Source organism: Merops nubicus, unplaced genomic scaffold (assembly GCF_000691845.1).
Source record: "Merops nubicus isolate BGI_N331 unplaced genomic scaffold, ASM69184v1 scaffold4478, whole genome shotgun sequence".
Taxonomy (NCBI): domain Eukaryota; kingdom Metazoa; phylum Chordata; class Aves; order Coraciiformes; family Meropidae; genus Merops; species Merops nubicus.
Window position 1 is genome coordinate 130264 of NW_008623646.1, and position 23250 is coordinate 153513.

Below are 23250 nucleotides of genomic sequence, written 5' to 3' on the forward strand. Positions count from 1 at the left end.
TGCTAGAACTACAGAAAACTCCTTGAAATTAGGACTGGTGTGGCTGAACCAGGTTAAACAGTCACTCAGTGTTCTGAGAATATGATTCTTTAAGAAGTAAGCCTGCTCAAACTATGTTTGCAAACTCTCAAAATTCCATACAACCTGGCTGAGAGAGACTAGATTTACCTGTTTGTGGTAAAACTGCAGGCAGTCATTAAATTCACTTAGCCTTCATTGTGTTTTATATTGTCTCATCAGATGGAAGATGAGCCATCTTTCAACTTGGGACCTGATTCAGTTTGCATTATAGTTAGCTGAGTATTTTCCTCTGTGTTTAATGGAAGTGGAATGAGGCACTTAAAGCAAAAGTAGACTGTGGCATAGTTATCAGTTATGGTTTGTTAATGGGAAAAGAGTTTTCTCTTCTGCTGGAACTCACTCTCTACACTGGCTTCAGTACCTAGAGAAGTCAGTCAGTAATCAAGCTCCAGCACTAAGAAAAGTAATTTAGGTTGCTCTGGCTAGAGATGGGGGCATCAGCCCAAGGGCATGGGGCTCTCCTGTAGCATGAAATGGACAGGCTAAGCTTTGAGAAAAAAAAAAAATAAAAAAGTGGTTTGACTTTACTACTTAATTTATTGAATGAAAGAATTACTTCAGTTCAAAATTAATCACACAAGAATATAAGATCCTATAACAATTTATGTTTCTTCTAACCCTCTAACAAGCTTTGAACTCATGTTTCGCATATACTCAAAGCAAAGAGGTGATGTATGTAAGTTTCAGCAATTCCATGAAGATCATTTTATACATACGTTGAAAAGACATCTCTCTTCAAAAGTTCGCATTAGCTGCCAGAAATATCTTTGTTTTCACTGGCTAAAGTTAAGATCCTTTCACTTCATCTGGCTGGCAATTTAAAAACAGAATTATTTATGTCTACTTCCCTGTTTTCCCCAATAGAACTCAAAACCTTGAAGCATGAGAACAATAACACTGAGGGGGAACTAGTCAAGGTTTCTCTGAAACATAAACCCGAGAGAAAAATTTCATATTTGTACTAAGTACCTTAGCTGTCATTTGTTACCTCTACAGAACAACTTAAATACCTACCTGTTTCATTAGATAGTTGCACCGAGTTTGAATTCTTCTATCACTGTCTGCTCTATTATTTCTGTACTGATGATCTATCAATTTGCTTTATAATTATTTCAGTGTATGTGTATCACTAATGTGTTTTACTTTCCTCACCTGTTCAAAGTCTGGAATTTCTCCTGAAGAAATAAATTTAGAATCTTACCTTTATTGGAAAACATGGATTTTGTTTTTCACATGTCATCTGGCACTCCTTTCCATTTAGGAAGGCGGTTCTACTTGTGCTCTGGGGTGTGAATGCAATGTCGTGGTCTATGTACTGCCCCCACACCATGATAATATCAGAATACAGGTTGTCTTCAGTAACAGCTTCATTAGACGCGTGAATAATTTTTCTTGTCACTTCACGAACCTGGGAAGAGAACTAATTTACTTTGAATGCCAAGGAGTATTTACTTCTCACAGAATGATGAAACACTAAAAAGTAGGGAGAATAGTGATAAAAGCTATCTTTACCCTCCCTCACTCCTGCCTTAGAATGCTTTATTTCTAGACTATTTTTAGCGGTTTCCTTACAAATAAGCAAACAAACAAACAAAAAAAATCAGCAGCAACAACAAAAATCCTAGACTCTGACAGACTCTTATTTCTGTTCAGGAGCTGAGATACTGGTGCCACAAGCAGATTCAAAGATGTTTCAGCTGAGTTTTTCTATATATTTGCCAAATAAGCAGTGTATCTTTGATCTGTTCTTTCCAAGAGAATTTTGAAAACCACGCATTTCTTTTGGACTGTCTAAAAGTTTTCTTTCTATTTATTCTCTTTTCTTCTCCTTTAACAAATGGTTTCTGTTTGCTGGGTGACCTCACATCACTGCAGATACACAGAGGCTCTGGGCTGTTCTGTACATAAATGGAATAGCTTATGTAGCCCAGGAGACAAGCTAGGTTGCAAATACATGGTAGGTAGCTGAAAGGTCTGCTTCATTTTCCCACACAGGAAGAAGCCAAAACATATTTCTGAGGTACTTCTATAAAAGCTGCATAAAGATACAGATGCTCCGAGGTGGAACACATGGAGACATCTATCCTACATGTCCAACCTATACTAATAACCAAGCAAAACCATCAGAGCAAAATCAGCAGTTGGATTGTGATGATTAGGGTGTTATTATTCAGAGATTCTTTCCTCATGTTGCAAAATATTTCCTTGCATACAGTAGCTGCCTTAGAAGTCAAGCAATTGATAGGGTGGCACGTAAGATAGAGTCACAGAGCCTGTAATAAATATAAGGGCTATATAATGGACAAATAAGGCAGGTGCAGTTACACAGAACTAGTAAGGACAAGAGGCAACATGGGACTTGTTAGGGACATCAAGGACTATGATGAAATAGTCAAGAGCAGAGATACATAGAGCTCACCAGGAATAAAAGACTTTGTATCAGTATTTTAATGGCTATGGTGGCCCAAGAGCACAAACTTTTTTTCCTGCAGTTAGTAAGATTTTTCTCATCACTGTTAACTTGCACAGCTATGCTGTATTCTAATACTGCTTCAGAGTAATCCTCGCACTTATCTCTCACCTTCACATTATTTACATGTTGTTTCTTAAAGGATATTGTTAGACAGCTAAAAGTACAAAACAATATATAATTATGTAAATGGGGAAAAACATCTACGACACAAGTCTTATCCTATCTCCAAAATGAAGCAGAGAACCTTGCTGATGGTCAGATGGCCAGGTTGGGTGCAGTCATGTAGATGATGTGTCATGTTGGTTTAGTGTGTTTTATTTCACAAGCGCGTACCCTGATGAATTTAGAAAAAGGCAGCTTGTACCATCTACTAGAAATGTACCTGTGTAAATGTCAAGTTTTCATCTTTCAGTACTAAATTGTGCAGCTTAGAGACAATGTCATTTAATTAATAGCATGAGTTGCAGATGACATTAACACTAAATTCTCTTGCTCATCCTTATTAAACATACGGTGGTTAAAATAACAGACTTTGAGTCCATTAAAAGTCAGGTTTCAAAGCAATGATGACAAACCAGAAACAGTAAATCCAGATCAAATCTTTTCACACTTCACTAGGGAATTTTTCATCCAGTCTTTTATACAAATATTTTTTGTTCAAATTTCCTTCTATAGCAGCTCTGCTATTTTTTAAGTATATGAGCTGCTAAAATCCATAAATATTGCAATACCTTCTTAGCTTAGTAGTGTAGGCTAGCTAAATGATGAAGTTATGATTTGACAGTAATGCCTATTCAGTTAAGGTACACTAACCAGGGAGAAATGGTATATATGTGTGCACACATACACATGCTAGTACATCTATGTGCTTTATTTTGTTAAAAGCCAACTTTGTTTCCCCTCTCCTCCTCCTCCTCTGAATTAAGGGAAATTAGGGGCATGGTTCACTGGTGAGCTTGGCAGTACAAGGTTAATTGTTAGAATCAATGATCTTAAAAGTCTTTTCCAACTGAGATGACTCTATCATTCTATTATTCTAAAGGCATCATTATTGAAGCAAAGAATCATAAAATCATTGGAAAGTCTAGGCTGAAAGGAAACTCTGGGATCACATGCTGCACCTTTCTATTGAAAACAGGGTTTAGGTTATCCATTTAGATTATCCAGAGCATCATCAAGCCAGGTTTTGGGTATTTCCCATGAAAGATATTCCAGCAATTGTATAGGCAGCCTTTTCCAGCATTTAATTGCTCTCATAACAAATCCTTTTTCTTGTATCATGACAAAATTTCCCCTGGAGCAACTGCTGACCATTGGCTCTTGCCCTGCCAATGTGCATCCTTGTGAAGACCTCCCTCTTCTCTATTATGTTTTTTTCAGTGTGGGAGGGCTGTGATTAGGTCCATCCTGCACTGCCTTTTCTCTGGGCTGAGCAATCATCACCCTGCATCTGCTGGCTGCCCTACATCTAGTGCAAGCTAAGCCAGGCACAGGGCTGGCTCTCCACCTTTTCAGTGGTCCTTTTTTTCAGAGCTGCCTCCCAAGGCTGCCAGTGTCCTCCTGCACTGCTCCATGGGTCTACCTCAACCTAGGGGCAAGGGACGTCTCACTGGATGACTGAACTTAGGCCAATGCTAAACTTTTAGCAAAGCAAGGGGTTCCTTAACTGAACTCTTTTGCTATTTGATTTACTGATACAAATGGAGGCCTGTGGTGCCAGATATGGTTATGGTCTGGTGTGTTATGTGATCTTGTGGTACATTTTCTAACCAAGGGTAACTGGACTCCGTTGTATCGGATGGTGGGATCCCATCCTTGAGGTTGGCTGAGTCCATCTTCATAGGCTGCTGGGAGCCACCGAGCCAAGGCTGTGTTGGATGCTCCCCATCTAGGATGTTCCCTGGGAAAAGGAAAAGAAAAAAACAACACCCACACACACACAAAAAAAAAAAAAAAAAAGGAGGAATTATTAATGAAATATTACTACCTTACTTATTAGTTATCTTTTGACATCTTTGAAATACTTGCCTTGATGTTGATTTCCTGGTAATGTCCTCATTCCCCATAAAGTCAGAGATACTCTCAACTGCCTTTGCTGGCATCTTTTAAAAGATACTTGTTTAGATCAGTAGCAATAAAATTATGATTTAGGAAAATATAAAGAAGCCTTAGAATAAAGGTGAAGAAAGTTTAAAAGAAAAATAGGTACTAGTCTTACAGAACTGATCATTTAGCAAGACCTAAGGAGAAAGGACTGAAGAAGTGGGAATGATGGCTGAATTCAGTGGCAATTCTCCCTCTTCTAGAATCTGTACTAATTACTCGGGTACAGCTTCGGGAGGGTGTATGCACAAGCCCAAGCACTGGTATGCATTTAACTATACTTTGAAATTGCTAACAGTAACTGCAGTGTGGTTTTGGCTCATGCCAACTAACATTTCTCTGAACAACACCTGTCTGAGCACTCCTTGGGATTAGTGCTTGCCAGTTTGTCATTCTGCAGCCAGCCTGCTTAGTAGAGGTAAGGGAAATAAAAAAAGTTTAGCCTGAAGTCTAAGAGTAAAAGGGTGGCAATAATCAGGTCATACTTGATTTGAGGGCCAGGAAATTATTCCAGGTGATTTTCATTAATTAGTATAATCAATGAGTCATGGGCTTGACCCAGTTAATTTTCCTTCTATCATGAACATTTCTTGTGCATATATTAGAGGTTTTTTGTTGTTCTTGTTGTTGTTTTTTAACATGGTCTGTATAATATATTTCATAATTGTTAAATACATATAGACATTAAAAAGAAGAAATAAAATTTTTGCAACATACCCAGTTGACTAAAATTGTAAAGTAAACCACAAAGAACCATAAATATTCCCTGACTGTCAGTAGAACTACGCAGCGTTAAAACATACAGATGTCTACTGGGATGCTAAAGAGGGAACAATTATTTTATTAATACTTCATTGATCTTCAGCATGCAGAAGTGGCTCAATTTGCCAAGCTATATGGTAGAGTAATACACTTAATTATCCACAATAATTCACACTTGAAGGTTGAAGTATGCTTTAATAAAACATTCAAATTAGTTACAGTTGATTTGTCTTTATTGAAACTGCATAAAATACTGCACATAGCATAGTGCTATTTCACTCAATTAAAAATAATGAAATGTTAATTTAACTGCTTAACCAGTGATTTTTCTCCTGATTGCTTTTATATTTTAGCAGATCACTGGAATGCTACTTTAGTAAAAACCTTCTCACATGTGTTTTCTTTTTTTTTATTATTACATTAAACATGTTAACGTCTTGGAACCTTGCTTGAGTTAAAAGGATTTTTACCCAGGGCAGTTGAAGTGATGAGATTTTGGTACATACAGCTTTATTGAGTAGTCAAATTTTATTACTACACATTCTGTTTATGGGAAATGGGACTTTTGATTCACATGTGAAATACTGGAATTGCCCAGTTTTGATTTTCCTTTGGCTCTCTGAGAAGGAACATGGAGCTTTAAGATGCATTTTACAACCCAGATTTATGTCTTTTCAATGTGATTTTAATGTCCTGCCTAGTTTCAGGTAGAACAAATGAATACAATATGGCAATTTAATAACTGGATTTTGTCATGTTTTACATTGTTCTGAGCTACTTCTGGCAAACATGGAAAACTTCTGAAAGATAAGCCTGCCACCAATCTCAACATTTAGCTTGTATTGAAGTGAAGCAGCTATCCTAAAGGAAACACATCAATCCCTTCTTACAGTCAATGGATTCACTCAGGACTGATCATTCTTTCCACAGGTGAGCCATATTCATACCCCTAACTCTGGTATTACTGCTTCAGACTAAGCATCGGGTCCTTCCCTGAGGAAATGGTTAATGACACAGCAAGGAAACTGAGATGCTGCAGATCAAATTCCTCCTAGCTGTCCAAATATTAAGCATGCAAAGTGTAATCTAGTCACCTAAGCACCTATCCATCAAGACAGAGAGACAGACAACTCCTGGGTTCCACCCTGTCATCTCACCATATCTCTCACTATTAGGAAAAGCCAAAGCTGCTGTACCTCAGAACACTAAGATTAGGTGAGGTTAATTGCATTGTGAGATTCCATTCCTTTAATATCTGTAATTCCTTCCCCTTCCAATCCCTGTCATTGCACTATGCAGATCAATGTTAGCTGGGATAGATAAAAAAAAAACAAAACAAAACAAAACAAACCAGCTATTCAGACGTGCTTTGTCTGCCTTATTCTTCATTTAAAAATAATGTTGCAAAGTTATTTTGTATATTATCCACCCTTCAAGCAGCAAGAAACTAAAAATCTGTGGATATCTGTTATTGGTAGATGTGGATAATGACACTGCTGGGAATGCCTGATGTCACATTGGTATGCTCCACAGAAAACCATGTTTATGCTATTCTGTTACAACTTTGTTCTAGGAAGTTCACACTAAAACAAAGTAACTCCGTGCTATGGAATAAACGCTTTGTAATCTATCTGATTTGTCCCAAACATGTGAACTGATTAAGTAAAACGTCTGTTGAGAAATTACATGCTCACTTTTAAATAGATTTTTCCTATAGATAAACAGTTAATTACACTGTGAATTTAATTTTTTAAATTTCACCTATGAAATGCAGCATTTATCAACCTACAGCACAGCTGGACATTCCTACTGGGTACCTAAAATGATGAATACAACATAGACTCTTATATATTTTCTGCCTGAAAGTGCCAGCTATAAAGTAAAGAAATCTACAGACTGGTGTTTCATTTAATGTTTGAAGTTTCTGAAGCTTGCTTACATTGTAGAGTATGTTGTTTACATCATACTTTGTACTTTTTACATTGAAGTATTTCAGTTAAGCTTGAGATATTTCAAGGGACTCACAAGGTTTTAGCTTAAGTTAAGATCTGACTTGCTGGTTTCAAAATATTGTTCATGAGGTTGTTGGTTGGTTTTGGGTTTGGTTTTTTTTTTTTTTTTTGTTGCCTTGCACCTTTTACAAATGTTTAGAGCAAAGAGTCTAAAACACCCCCCAAAAATGAGTGTTGAGTTCAAACAGTGTCTTAGTGCAAGCACAAAACTATAGAAAGTAGAACACAGTGACTACAGACCAACCAGGCTCAAGGGATCAGGTTTGCCCTGCCCAGCTTTAGAAAGCAGAAACACCTGTAGGGTATTACCAGAGTCACTGCAGAGAAAAAGGTGTTTTACCTTACCCCCAGCAGAGTGTGTTTCTCTCTGGCTCTGCAGAGAAAGACTACAGCAGCCACGCCTATAAATTAAGAGCTTCAGCCATGTGCCTATGTTCAGCTGAATGAATCCTGGTCAACGTGTGCCAGCCCTGATGGAGTTGTCAGTGCGAATATTGTACTAGCTGTTAGTTCAGATTCCAAGCAACCCTGCAAGTGCCTGGGGGAAATTATGGATATCCACATAGTCAGATTTATAACATCAATGCATATCAGGCCGTGTCCTTTCAACAAAGAGCCTATCAGGCATGTTCCTTGCAGATGACTTGTGATGTAGCAAACCAAATTCATCTCATAAAAACAGAGTGACTGAATAATAAAACTGCAGAATTTTACTGCTGTTCATTCACCACGCTGGAGAGTGTCTTAACCTGTGTGGTGCTAATGGCCTTCCATTTACAGCTCTGCAGCCCTTCACTTGGAACATTACTGTCTGCCTTTCAGTTTGTGACCTTACATCTGCATATCCAAAGGCTGCTGAGTATAAATATCGTGTACCCTTTGTACTCAAAAGGGTTCTCATTCTCAGTTTCACAACCTCATTGCATTGGAGGATTTTGAAAATATAGTTACATCTGTTATATTGGGGTTCACAAGAAAAAGTTGCCACATAAATTAGGTAACAGGTAGATAGTAGTAAATAATAGTCATTCAGATAGCAAATAAGCATATATTTATATGGATAGATACATAAAAATAAATACCTCACCCAGAAGTTTTAGATGTATGCTTGCTAAACGTTAAGGTTGTGGGAAAATATGAAAATGAGAATCTACTTGATTTTCTTATGGGTCCTCATAAAGTAATTTCATTTTCCTGCACAACACAATATTATCCAGTTCAATCAAATCTGAATACTAGGTTAGAATTCAGTATATTTATTTTTATCATTTATATAGAAAGTTTAATCTAGATAAGGATCTACTGAATCAGTCCTCCCTCCTTTTAAAGTTCCTTACATAATCTTAGAAGCCTTCATAGGGACAGCTTGTCTGCCAAAATTAGTGTACCAAATTTTAGATGAAGTGGTTCTTCCCCTGGGAGCTTTCAGAGGCACCTCATTTGGAGACAGGTTAATGCCAGTTATCTGATTGAGGTCACCCTTCCCCCCTCTCCCTCATACAGTTTTTCTAGGAAAAAGTAAACATATCTTCTTGAGTTTAAGGAAAAAGAAAGAAGGATTTTTCAGGGCAAAATTCTTATATCATACATACCTGTTATTGCAGGCACCAGTGATGAGTCGATATTTATTAGCTAAGCAATTATTTGGACATTTTGGTGGCAACATATAAGGCAGACATCCAGAAATATTAGCAATCATAGTGAGAAGATCAGCAGATAAAAAGTCTGAAAGGAAGAACCCAAACAAGCCATTTGCTCTATTGCTATATAGTTGCTACAGAAGAAAAAGCATTATTGTCAGCTACAACTACAGCATCCTGGGACCAAATTCTTCCTAGAAAGGTCACTTAGTGAGAAGTTCTGCAGGAAGAAGTCTCAGAGACTTAGAATAGTTAGAGGGTGAAAAGGAAGAGCTGGTTTTATTTTCTGGTGCATAGAGAATGAGAGGAAGTAGTCCAGCCACAGCTGCAAACTGAGGTGGACCTGCTCTTTTTTTCTCTTTCTTTTAACCTTCTCTCTGCTTCCTCCATTCCCTGCATTGTAGTCACATTGCTTGGCTGGTCCCTCTGCTTACAACAAAGGTGTAAAAAGTGCCATTCAAGAACAGAAGTATATACAAAGGAAGATAAATATGGGACTGGAAAGATGCAGAAATTTAAAGACACTACAGCTGGCTACATAGGTATGGAGTGGAAGACACTCAGAATTATTAGCTGGAATTTGGAACCCACCACCTATCTGCTCTGCCCCTCCAATTCTGAACATTAAAATATTATTCTGTCATTATGTACTAGCCACTCACGCCAGGTTTGTGGATACAGTTCTATTTCCACGTAAGTTCAGGTTTGAAGATCTACTCAGAGCCCTATTCCCCCATTATCTGTGCTGCCGAGGTATTGGCTCAGTATGTTTTCTTTAAGATCATTGTAGTTCTTTAATTCACATAGAACTACCCTTTGTCATGGCACATAGATTGCATAGCATTTATTAATCTGTTTTTGAAAATTAACAACAGTTTTGTGCACTTGTTCTATGGTTTAGAAATTAAATTTCTTTTGAAACTGAACCAGCAGAAAAATAATCGTGTCTCAGCGAGTGTCTGTGTATAAGTAAATATATTCGCACACACACATGCAGATATATATACTTTTTTAGTTCTACAGATGTCCCATGAGTTGACTAACCCACATGTTTCCACAAGGGAAAAAACATAATAACACAACTATGGATCTTTATGTCTACAGTACTCTAATGCTTCCATATCTTGAATAATAATGTCATGTTATAATACTAAGAGAGTACAAATTATAATTCTCCAGTTCATCCTGCTCTAAGTGACAGAATTAAAATACGGAAAAAAAAAAGTCAGTACTTCTGAACTTTTGAACTTTCCAAACACTAGACATCTTAAAATTAATCTCTAATTAATGGGCACAAGAATTTTACTTTACTCAGACAATTATACATCATTGAACTTTTAGGACTATCTTTCTTTCTCCATCTAACATAAAGAGACAGTTAAAATAACAAACAAACAAAGTGGAAACAAATGTGTAGCAACAATGTATTGTAAAATTAGTTTTGGATATAAAGTATTTTCTTAAAAGAAGGCTATTAATAAAGCCATCAATGTCCAGAAGAAGTGTACATGAAAATGCCAGTGTCATAAAGTGATAAAAATTGTTTTATTTTACCTGTAGACTCCAGGTCCCAGAAGCACTAAACTCAAGGTATTGAGGAAGATGGATATTTCACTGTAAACAAGAACCTTACAACACTGCAGATTTGCAAGCTGATTTATAGGCATTACAAATATACAGTCATGAGGTCACAGGATGCCAACAGCACAGTACTGCTCTCCTCAACTGTAGGAACACAGCCCATGCTCCAGAAGTGAACAATTTTAAACAGTGACTATGTGAGGTGCTTTTAAGAACAAAAAAGAGGGCATCCAGGCCCCAGGGTGCAGACAAGCTATGTACTCCTGCCAAAGGTAAAATAAAAGTGAAGCTAACCCGCCTTTAATCTAAAAGACAACATTCAAGAAATCAACAGGGATTTTGCCAATGTTGATGTACTATATTTACCAGTTGGATGTAATGAACGTTTGTGCTTCTGGCAAACTTTTTGTTTCAGCACTTGAATTGACATTTCCATTCGTTCGGCTGCTTGGGAAATATCTTGACTCTCTTGTTCAGGAAATTTTGAGAAAGCCAGCAGCAAAGTAGGAGTTGCTAGTCCCCTTTCCTGGATACTTCTATAGTTGAGATAAAATACAAAAGGGTTTTTAACATATGACCTTTTAGAACTTATTCCATAGCTGTATTTGTCTATGTTGAATATGTTCCAAGTTTAAGGTACATTTTGATTGAAGGGTATGCTGGGAAAGCAGAGAGGAAGACTACTTTGTGACCTTGTTCTGCAAGGAATATTCTGGAAAGAAAGGGAAAGTGCCCTTCCATGGGAGACACGCAACAGGGTTAAGCTTGTGAGAAGCCTTGAGGACAAGACAGATACTGCTGAGATGGACAGAACCTGCAGTACAAACTGGCTGGGAAGATCTTGTTCAGATTAGTCATAATATAAGATTCCCACTATAGACATATGTAAGTTAGTAGGCTTTGCTTTCATGTAACATTTAATATCAAAGACTATCTCAGTCATTGCAGATGCAAGCATGAATTCTCCATCTCTGGAGATATTCAGAGCTCAAATAGTGCACTGAGCAACCTACTCTAGCTGACCCTACTCTGAGCACAGCACTGGCCTAGATAGTCTTCAGATCCCTCTCAAGTGTGATTCGCTGTAAGATCTATTTTTTATTCATCACTAGCCATCTTACAGCTCTCCTTATATTGGCAGAGGATTCTTGAGAAAAGTGCATCAGGGACAACTTCCTTTTTAGCTGGAAGTCCCAAGTCCTAAATTGACTCCTACAGCTTAGAAAAAAACCACTCCTCTCTTCCATTTCCAGACATGGTCATAGGTTGCAGTCATCCCCAAGGGCTTCTCTGCAGCACAGATTTATTTGGACATGCAATTTCCATGAAAACATCGTGCTGTCATATTCACTTAGGTTTGTTTAAGGCACAAGACAAGTTTAAAATGGAAACAGCAGTTTTGAATTTGGCAAAGCAAACAGTTAAATTTCTGTTTGCAAAATGAGAAATATGGTTACATAAAAAGCATTAAGTAAGAAGATATAACTCCAAGGGTTTTTCTAGATGCTAAATTTGTCCTTAACTGATCCAAACAAGCCTTAGCCTGCTTGTTTATTCTTTACACAGAAACTACTCCTCTCCTTTCAAGAACAGAGCTCAAGAACACTTACAACTATAAAAAAGAGCTGTCTTGCTCCTCAACACCACGTTTTGCAGGTTTTCCATAGACAATTAGGAATTTGACTGAGAATCATGGGAATTAAAAGTCCTGAACTGTGCACCAGTTAAAAAAAAAAAGAAAGATAATATAACTAAATGCCAAGAACTCAGGTTAGTATTTAATATCCACATGAGGATAATGTCAGTCATGAATAATTTAAAAAAAATAATATATATATATGAACAGAGAATCACGTTTATACATATGAGTTAAATAAGAACATTTGTACAAATTAGCTACCTGCTGAAATAAAAAATAAACCACTACTCACCCCAAAAAAATCCAAACTAAAAACCCACCACCCTTAATGGCAAGTTATGTTCCATTTTGAGATATTTTTTATCCTACATTTTGTCTAATCTCACAGATTTTGTAATTTAATTGCAGCAGTTATCAGTTTTGCCACAATCCCTGTGTGTCATGTCATGTCCCATCCCTGGCTACCACCCTCCCCACTTCTTATTCAACATATGCATGCTAGTCCCTTCTAGTTCTTACCCATGCTCCTGAAGCCGAGCTCTGATTCTGGAAGAAGATGATGGTTTTCTCACTGTGTAAATTACAAACTGTTTTGATATTTTAGGATGCTGAAATAGCCCTATAAAACTGATAGAACAATTTGTTCTAGTATCATTATTAGGAAGATGAGATCATATATAAAGTATCTTCACATTTCTTTAATAATATATATCCTAGTGCAGACCATGGTGTTTAGACAGAAGGTTCTTTATGTTTGCCAGAGTCTTAGTTACTGAGTCTTATTACAGATTATAATTTAAAATTATCTGAATTTAAATTAAAAAAAAAGGCCAGTTAAAATAATTTCTCCAGAGTGTGAGCCACAATTTCTCTGTCAGCCTCAGATATTTTGAGTCTCTGCGAATCTTTTCTGTCTTAAATTACTATATATTTATAGAATACCTTGTTTAGAGACCTCAGAATTAATGCCTTAGATATTTTTTAGATATTCCCTGTTTACTGCAGGGGGCGTTGGACTACATGATCTTCTGAGGTCCCCTCCAGCCCAAAGCATTCTGTGGTTCTATGATTCGATATTTGTCATCATTCAAGAGGTCGCTCAAAACAATGACACAGTGTAGAATACAAGTGATAAAGCTATAAAGTGATAAAGAATATATTTTTTTCTTTCCTGTAATGTTTATATACATGGCCAGTCTGCTTTAAGACTAGAGTGACACGGACTATCTAACTGATCATGCTCAGTGCATTTCTGCAACTATAACTTCTGATGTGATATGCTGAAAATTACTTTCCATTTCCCTGTGCATACAGGTGATTCCACAGATGGTATCCTCCGTACACTCATTTTGAATTGGCATTGAGAGGGGCCAACAGAAAAATCTTAAGTTGCAATGGTCACAATTTCGAATGTTTAAAACCGTGAAATGAGTAAGTTCAAATGTAGTAAATAAAAGTAATTTTACCAAAATGAAGATTATAAATATCTTAAATCTGCTGTTAAGGCTTGACTTTTTTTAAAGTTTGTCACCTATACATTTTCATCCATTGAGAACACTGTGCCTTCAGCTAAAATATATGTTAAAATACACTAAGTAATTTCAATAATTTCTTTTTCAAATTGTATTTTACACAAACACATCTTGTGTTTGTGTTTGAATTTTACATACCTTCAATTTGTAAGGGTAATTCCAAATCTAAAAATATGTTATCTAAAACTCAAACCAAATGCCTACCACAAGGGAGGAAGCCCCACCTGTCCTAACATCATATTTCACATCTATCTTACACATAACTAGTTCTGCAGTCCTTTTGATTTAGTTGCCAAGTTTTAACAGGAGAAATATATGATCATTTGCAGCTGCAACAGCTACCACTTTGTACAGCTTGCCCATTCTGGAGTTATCTTTATTTTTTTCTACACCTTAAACCCCCCCACCAAAAAAAAACCCCAGAGACTCAGCAGAATATAAGAAGGACTGCACAGTCAGAATTGGAAGCCTTTCCAGCAGTGCTGAGGTTCATTAGTTAAAGTTAGTACAAGTTTCATAACTTGTACTGGTTGTTATAACAAGATCTACTGGAACTAGATTTTCCTCTTGCAAGTCAGCAACCACTGTCAAAATGTATGTTTTAATGCACCTGGTGGTAAATTTGCAATGCATTTGCACATACCATTTGGCAAGTGTCAGAACCTCACAGGTGACATAAGGCTCTGAGAGCCTCATCCAAATTGTCTAGATTCCCATTGGCATCACCACTGTAATACAGATAGTACATTTTAATGATGATGCCATTGTGTTCCATTTATGATGTTAATACTACTATGAAGATTTGTATTTTAATGACAAGTGTGAAACCTACTCTTAAAGACTAACAAACCCATAAATTAATTGGATTAGTAGGCAGGTACTAGCAAGCAGTCATAAGATGCACTTGACAAGGGGAGACAATCATGAACAGCACAGCAAATTATAAGGACCACAATGGGATGCATATAACTTTAAAACTTGGGAAATAATTTGTAAGAAATTACATTTTCCTAGAAGATCCTAACATGCTTTAAAAACTAGAATAATAAAATCATTTCAGCCAATAAATTTAGTGCATTGCCAGTCAATTGCTCCACCAGTAAAAACACAATTCAAGATTTTAAGTGATGATCTTAAAAACTGAGGTGAAGAAATGTACTTGTCCATTTTAATCACAATTCAAGGTCAAACTGAGGTCTCAAGAGAGAAATCCATTTATTTTGATTCAGTTTGCAGTTCAGACACTTAATCATGAATTCAGAAAACATCAGGCTGGACTATTGTACATGGAACAACTAAGAGTCTTTCGATTCTAGCCTGAAAAAGGAGTTGCATTTTCATCTCAGAACAGGATTTTCAGTCTCAAAGACAGCACTGAACTCATATATATTGCACTATAGTTTCCTTCAATTACTGGTAAGCCAAAGTAAAATGAGTTTTCACAGTATGGTGACCTCCATAACTTCCAGAAGCCCAAATACATAGACACATCCTTTCTTTTCCTGCTTTTTAGCCTTTGTGCTCACCAAAGCTTTAATTCAAGTATAAAGTATTCTTAAAGTTACAAAGGAAAGATGCCTTAGTAGCTTTGAACTCACATAAAAATGCAAAAGTAATTAAAGATTCAAACACATGCACATTTACTCTTCAATATAATGGTTAGATGAGACAAAAGTTCAGTCCTCTGTATTTTGCAAATGGTCAAGGACTAATGTCTAGGATGCAGGTGTAGAGTGCATTTACAAGCCTACATTAAAACAGGAAGAAATCTCTTAATGATATTTATAATTCTCACTGCCCCACTTAATTGTGACATAATTAACTGAATTATATAAAAGCACACAGTAGAAATATCATTTTCACTTCTGATAATGATAATTTCTAAATTGAAAGAGGAAGTATTTTCTACCAGTTAACATAAAGGCAAGTGACAGTCTTATGGGACTCAAACTCCTAACGTAGTTTTCAGACACTTGTGGCTCTGACCCCACAAAACAGGAAAGCTTGTGCTTCAGTGGTGATACCAATGCACATCTTTGGATGCTCTGCTGAAAGCCTTTGGCTACTTACAGGGTTAACCTCAAACTTAAGCAAAAGTCATGGCTGATTCTCAGAGCACTGTTACTAGCATTGTTCTGTATAAGATCCGATGGTTAACGATGTCTATCAGATCAAATCCTTAAGAGATTTAAATCACTGATCTAATTCACAACTGCTGCTGTTCAAAGACAGAAGAAAAGGGGAAATGGAAGAAAGGAGAGTGAGGAGAATGGAGGCATGAGAGCAGAACAGAAATGACCAAATAACCTTCAGAGGTCCTACTAGCCATGCTGTGACTGCAGTTCTTATAAGGGCTTTTAAAGGGAACGCAGTAATAAGACTTCTGAATAACACTGCTCTTTAGAGCCTATATGTCCACATATATGCTATTTTGAAGGTAGCTTATCAGTCTGGTAATTTGTCTGGAATGAGCAAGTGGTCTCAGTTTTATTCCTAATAGAAATCAAACAATCCTCTTTAAGCATTTGTCTTTTAGCATTTATCGTCTTTAAGACATTGGGCAAATATTGACCAAATAATTGTCACAATATCCTATCAGATAGTGAAACATCAGTATCTTCATTTTCTACATGAGACAGATGAGCCACTGAAAGGTTGAGATCTACGTTTTTAAATTTGAGTGCCTCAGGATTGTCACTGAAGTACTAAGAAAGCAAAATGGAAGTGATCTCAGTCTCTATGTCCTGAGCAGCCGCAGTTTTGGACAGATTCTGTCCATATAAAAGTCATCGCTCCTGGATGTCTTCAAACTGTGGCTCCTTTTCAAAACACAGACATAAGTCCTTCAGGAAAGCAAAAACCTGGTAATTACACCCTGTAAAATTTGGCTGATGTGTTCCAAATATTGGAGAGAAATGAATTTTGTATAGCACAGATATGTACTCAGAGCTACATGGAAAATGGTTCATTTTTTTTAGACTCAGGGGTAATCATCCTGAGGTACTTTCACCATTCTTAGAAAGGGATCACTCTCATAGCATAACTCAAGCACAAAGGAGCATTCCCTAAATTGTTCACTACCCACAGTTCAGGCTAAGTGTTTTATTTCCTTTCCCTTGTCTTTCTATTTCATCTGCTTTAGATGGAAGGGGAAATGCAAAATTTACTTCAACAGTCCCATTTAAGGTAATAGGGGTTGGACACTGATGCACAGGGGTTGTTCCTGTCTCACTTTGCAGTGGAAATAACATAATTAAAGTTCAAAAATATGTATCATCCATAAAATTACAATTTTTCAAGCTATATGTTAATGGAATGTGGTATGTTACATATAGAGTAGAAAACCATCAGAAAAACATTCCTATTTATTTTCATATTTCTTATTTTTTTTTACATTTTAAAAGAGTAACTCATGCAGTGATAATGCACAAGGTTATATTGGTTCAGAGGATCATAAACATAATCTATCATTATGTTTTCTCAAAGAAATCTCCTTGAACATCGCTCTTATGAAACCATTTTTTTCTGAATAGATCCTTTGCTATTCTTTTTTTTTTACCTTTTCAGTGTATAAAGTGCTGCATAATCCACCAGATTAGAGCCTTTCTGGATAGCCTCAGTAATGCAGTTATCTTCAGTTTCTTCTCAACAGGGAAAAGAAACAAAAAAAGGAAAACGAATATGTTATCCAATAAGATATTTATTCAAATATTAACAATATACACAGGTTGGTCATATCAAGACATATGTAATTTTTCCCTATTAAAATGATCTCCATATTTTAGTGTTTCTGAAACTAATGTTGTGGTTTCTGACCTTTGAGAAAGATAAGGTAGGGGTAGTAAATCAATTCTTCCCTAATTTATAAGCTTTGAAGACTTAGATTTGCCTTCTGTTTCATCCAGTAAAAATTCAGCTGTGTACATGTTATGTAGCAGTGTACAAGGCTAAGAGTTCCAGCTGAAAGCTGGTGTGTTCTCTGCATGTGATTATGCTCCTTAGGCTTCACATGCACTTTGCATTAAACTGTTCTTGGATTGAGAGAAGAAACCTGAGCCTTCCTCACAGGCAGTATGTTCTGACCCAAGCCACAGGAAGAATCCAAGTCCCTGTTCAGGCATATGAACAAACTTCAAGACCTTCTGGGATCTAACCAATGAATGAAAGACCTATTATAGTTTCTCCACCTATGTTTGATGGAAAGACATACATGAAGTTAATAATACTCCAGCTCTGCTATTTTGCACAGTGCTGTCATGGAACATAAATTATTCCTCTTTTGTGTAGATCTCTCTTTACAGTAAATGAATCAGTTATATTTAAAATTCAGTGGTTTAAGTCCCACCTATATTTTTTGAGATCACTATTTTTTTCTTAGAAAATTAAAAATTATTATTAATAGTTTGCTAATAATCATTTATGTACAATTGCTCATCATTTATGTACACTGTAATATTAGGTGACATATCTTAACTGTAGCCCATGTTGTGCTACATATTCTGTGATCTGTTTTTTTAACAGGGTGCTCAGCTAAAGGGAAAATAATGCATGATGAGGAGTAATCTTTCCTAGGCAAAATTATACTTCAGTCAGATCACGATCTTCTCAGCCTCTAAGTATAGCAGTGTTTATTTTTTTCCACATATTTGCATTATAATTTAGATTTCTGTTAGATCTGAAAATGTTTTTCAATCTGTTTTAAAAAGCAAGATTTACCTTTATAGCCATACAAGAGCTAATTAACCTAGAATTTAATATTGCATGATGTTTAATTACTTTTCCATAATTTACCTCTGAGAAATACATTATGCTCAAACTGCTGCTCATCATGTGGTATTGCTTCAGACTGATCTAGAAGATCTACTTTCTATACCTGAATTCAGTTGTCTCTCTTCATTTTTCTACTGAGAAGTATGATTTTGGTACCACTGCAGTGTTTTAAATAATATGGTTCTTGTGGTAATAAACATTATTTTGTATTGTTCCCATCTAACTGAAGGACACTTACTATAAAAAAAGAATCACATACAACCCATCTATTATCTTTATTTATAGCTCACATATAATTCATTTTATATTAACTAACTTACAATAAAACCTAATTTTAGACCATGTATTTCCAAAAAATTAATATGGGAGGTCCAAGTAAAGGATCCACTATGGAAAACAAACATGATCCCATTCTACAGTGCTGGTCTGAAAAAAGATTTCCCATCTGAAGTAATGGTTTAGGATTTCATTCAGCTTTTTTATTTATTTTGTATATAAGTTTATTATGTTTGTGATTCTATACTAACTTCAAATGAAAACTTTTCTAAAGACTTTCCCTTCTTAATGAGGTCTACAGTTACATAATTAAGAGAATATAAAGATTGAAATTCTATTTCTTCATCATCTCTGCCCTACTTTAATGTAAAATCAGTCTCTGCAGAAGCCTCTTAAAAATCAATCTATTACCTGCTCTGTTTCTAGTCTACTCAGTCTAACTGATTTAGACTGAACAGATGCAAATAGCTTTAATGTTTAAAATGGCAAGGTGACATTGTTTGGACATAGGCACTACTACAGTCTGAGAGGCTCTAGAAAATCTCCCAGGTATGCCCAGGGTGCCAGCAGAGAAGGGTCCCACAGGAGACATGGACTCTCACAGGCCAGCAGCAGGGTGCCAGGTGGGACATCCTATAGCAACTGACTAGCCCAGGATGACTAAACACAGTGATGGGCAGCCTGGGAAAGAAATCCAGCAATCATGCTTGTAAACATGTCATCTGACGTAGGAATGGCACTAAGAAAGCCAAATCACTTCCAGTCAATGCATCCATAATTGAGATAAATTATACATACAAAGATTTCCTTTGGGAATTTATGAAGCTGAATTTTAAAAGAAAATACTCGCGGAATAGTTATTGCAGAAGTCAGGTAATGCACTTTGCACATAAAAGGGACTTTGGCTAAACTGCCATTACTAAACTGTCTGCAGTGCCAGAGTGTTTTCAGTTTAACAGTAATCACCAAGATAAGAAAATAACATATTTTTTTCTGTTACTTACCAAATAGGATATCTTTGCCTATCTGAAGGAAAGAAAAGAAAACAGCTGTGAAGGCTATAGCTGCTGAAATTCCCAAAAGAATGAACACTTTCATCTACAAGAAAGAAGAGATAACTGTTGACAAAATCCATACCTTCATCTTCTAATTATAAGCCATGTTATAGTTAATTTCCCACATATTGTAAATTTTACTTTTAAGTTATATTTGTAGCCACATGTTTTACTGTTTTTGAAGTTCAAAATCTGAAATTTTAGAATTAACTATGTTTATTTTCTATTTTTACCTCCCTTCCTTTCTCCCTTCCTTCCTTTCTTCCTCCTTTCCTTCCTGCCTGCCTCCCTGTCTTTTTCTATCTTGAGAAACTGCTGTTATTTTATAACATAATATGTTCTGACAATATTAGCAACATTTAATCTACATAGTAGAAATTCAGTGATATTTTGTCATTCATCGTGAACTTCTCTCTGCACTAATGTGATTTGTTTGTAAATTAGCCATCGGATGTCAGATAGCGAAACTGGCCAAACTAATAATAACACAGATCAGACCTCTATAATTCTATCCATGTATAATTGTGGTAGCAAAGCAGCACAATTAATGTGTTTATATGGCAAATACGAGCTACATTCTCCATCTCAGTGCACTGGTTTTATTACAGCAGTACAAATACATAAATTATCCATGAGGTAACATCTTTCACTTGTGCTATGTCGATTGGAAGATTTAAAATATTTTTAGTTCTATATTCTATCAATACAAGAAATTAATAATTAATAAATTAAGTCTAAACATCCAGGGAAGTAATATCACCCATAGAAACTCAACGTGAAAACATCCTTTTTTTTTTTAATTTCATGAGTTAATATGATGAATTTCTTATGGAAAATGGCAAGCAAAATTTTATAGTCTGACCTTTTGTCTGTTGAGGAGATTATCTTCCACAGTTCTGTACTTTATCGATGGCAGCAACTGTTCTGAAATCTGAAAGTGAAGTACTTTCCAGGGGCCCAGCTTACAGTATTTGCTTCATGCACTGATACTTACTCAAGCTTTAAAACTGCAAATGATTTCAAAATCCTTTTGGCCACAGTGGGTTCCCACAAAGCAAGACTTGACATTTTATGCTTGACTTGTTTATTTTTGTCCTGCTAGGAACCAAGAGCTACCTGTGTAGTCAGGTCTGATATCAGAGTTGTTTTCTTGGAAAAGTGAAGGACAAATGTTGAGACTAAAAAAAATATTTCCTTGCAGCACTTCATATTTTGTTTTTTTCTCTTGGATTACTTAACTCAAAGTTTTTAGCCTATATGGTTTTATTTAGTTACAGTTTTCAACCCTATTGTTTCTTCTAAAGTCATCATTTCGACCTAAAGAATCTAACTGGCTGGTTTGTTCCACTTCATACACAGGCAGAGAGATCAAAATCAGAGCTGGAATCAGGATTATTCCCTCGTTTCATTTTTGCTAGTGTCAAAAGGGAGATCACAAGGTGGAGCCAAAGCTCAGTGGTTTGATCTCTGCCATAGGTGATAAGTCAAGTAGAGGCTGGGTAGCAGGGAGCATCCTGGAGCTGGTGACTCTGGTATATGGTAGTGAAAGGAAACGTACAAGCATGTGAACTGACTGGAGGTCAAACTAAAGATTATTATTATAGCAAACTTCATTTTAGGAGTATCATCCATAATCCCACTCCCTGCAAAGATGAGTGGACATGGGTGAAAAGTAAGCAGAGTGTAAAGGGAAACAGAACTCTACTGGAAAAGTAGGTTTACGGTCCTTGGTTGGGGGCTTAAAGACTTCAGAGAAGTCAAACTCGCAAGACATCGTTAAGTTCATTCCAAATTAAAAATCTTTTAAGATTGTTTCCTTCTATAAGAAAACAGAAAGAAGACTGACTTCTTCCATGGCACAGTAAAGCACTGAAAAATTAATTCCATTCTAAACATCTACCAGAATAAGGAGCTTTTACCTTTCTGTCCTATCACTTGTTACCTGTGAGAGGAGACTGAACCCCCCCTCCCTACAGTCTCCTTTCAGGTAGTTGTAGAGATTGACAAGGTCTGCCCTAGGCATCCTTTTCTCCAGGCTAAGCTACCACAGGTCCCTCAGCCAACCCTCCTAAGACTTGTCCTCTAGACCCTTCACCAGCTTTTTTGCTGTTCTTTGGACATGCTCCAGCACCTCAATATCCTTCTTGTAGTGAGGGGCCCAAAAGTGAGCACAGTATACGAGGTGTGGTCTCACCAGTGCCAATGGTGAGGCATTTCCCTAGTTCTGATGACCACACTATTTTTATGTACAAACCATGATGCTGTTGGTCTTCTTGGCTACCTTGGCACACTGCTGGATGATGTTCAGGTGGCTATCAATAAAGAACCATAGGTCCTTTTCTGCTGAGCAGCTTTCCAGTGACTTGTAGCATTGCATGGGGTTTTTGTGACCCAGGTGCACTTGACCTAGTTTAATCTCACCAAACTGCCCTCAGGCCATCAATCCAGCCTGTCCAGGTCCCTTTGAAGAGCCTTCCTACCCTCAAGCATACCTACATTGCTGCCCAGCTTTGCATCATCCACAAACTTATGGAGGGTGTCCCTGGTCCCCTCATGCAGATCACTGTTAAAGACATTAAACATATCTGAACCCAGTACCGAACCCTGGGGAACACCTGTGATTGGCTGTCAACTGGACTTAACTCCACGTACCACCACTCTTTGGGCCTGGCCATTCAGCCAGTTCTTTACCCAGCAAACAGTACACTCATCCAAGCCATGAACAGCCAGTTTCTCCAGGAGGATGTTGTGGGAAACATTGTCAAAGGTTTTCCAAAAGTCCAGGTAGACAACATCCACAGCCTTTCCCCCAGCCACTAAAGTGGTCATCTTGCCCTAAAAGAAGATCAGGTTAGTCAATCAGGACCTGCTTTTCAGTGAGCCATGCTGACTGGGCCTGAACTCTTGGTTATTCTGGATGTGTGTCTTGATGTACTCAAGATGATCTGCTCCATGACCTTCGCCGGCACTGAGGTCAGACTGGCAGGCCTGCAGTTCCCCAGATCATTCTTCCGGCCTGTCTTGTGGACGGGTGTCACTTGCCTACAGCTTACCTACATGAAGGTTTGCTTAAATATGTGTCTCAACCTTAGCTCATTGGTTGCAGTTGAAGTTTTGTGAACAGTGAGCTTTAGATGGTTACATGCACTAAAGTGATTTGTGATGAAAAAGTATGTATCTTGTGTTTTTCTGATTTTAATTTAAGAGTATAAATTTCTAAATTGCCACTGACCCTCAAACACAGTTTTAATTAGAAGGTGTAGGATGTCTTAATGACAATGGACTGATAAGATAGAGGCAGTTATATTCCCATTCTTACTGAAGTC

The 23250-nt window shown here is 36.9% G+C and overlaps 1 protein-coding gene across 1 annotated transcript in view; it reads right to left on the reverse strand.

The window, feature by feature from the left end:
* TPO (thyroid peroxidase) overlaps positions 1-22753 on the reverse strand; it is a gene marked incomplete at its 3' end in the record, with an annotated part of 43834 nt that extends 21081 nt beyond the window's left edge. The window contains exons 1-7 of the mRNA XM_008945143.1: positions 22577-22753; positions 19874-19967; positions 17383-17467; positions 11019-11188; positions 9024-9156; positions 4325-4454; positions 1283-1489 (exon numbers count right to left, since the gene is read on the reverse strand). Of these exons, the coding sequence (XP_008943391.1) occupies positions 1283-1489; positions 4325-4454; positions 9024-9156; positions 11019-11188; positions 17383-17467; positions 19874-19967; positions 22577-22753 (996 nt within the window). The remainder of the gene's footprint in view (positions 1-1282; positions 1490-4324; positions 4455-9023; positions 9157-11018; positions 11189-17382; positions 17468-19873; positions 19968-22576) is intronic.
* Between the last annotated feature and the right edge of the window lie 497 nt (positions 22754-23250).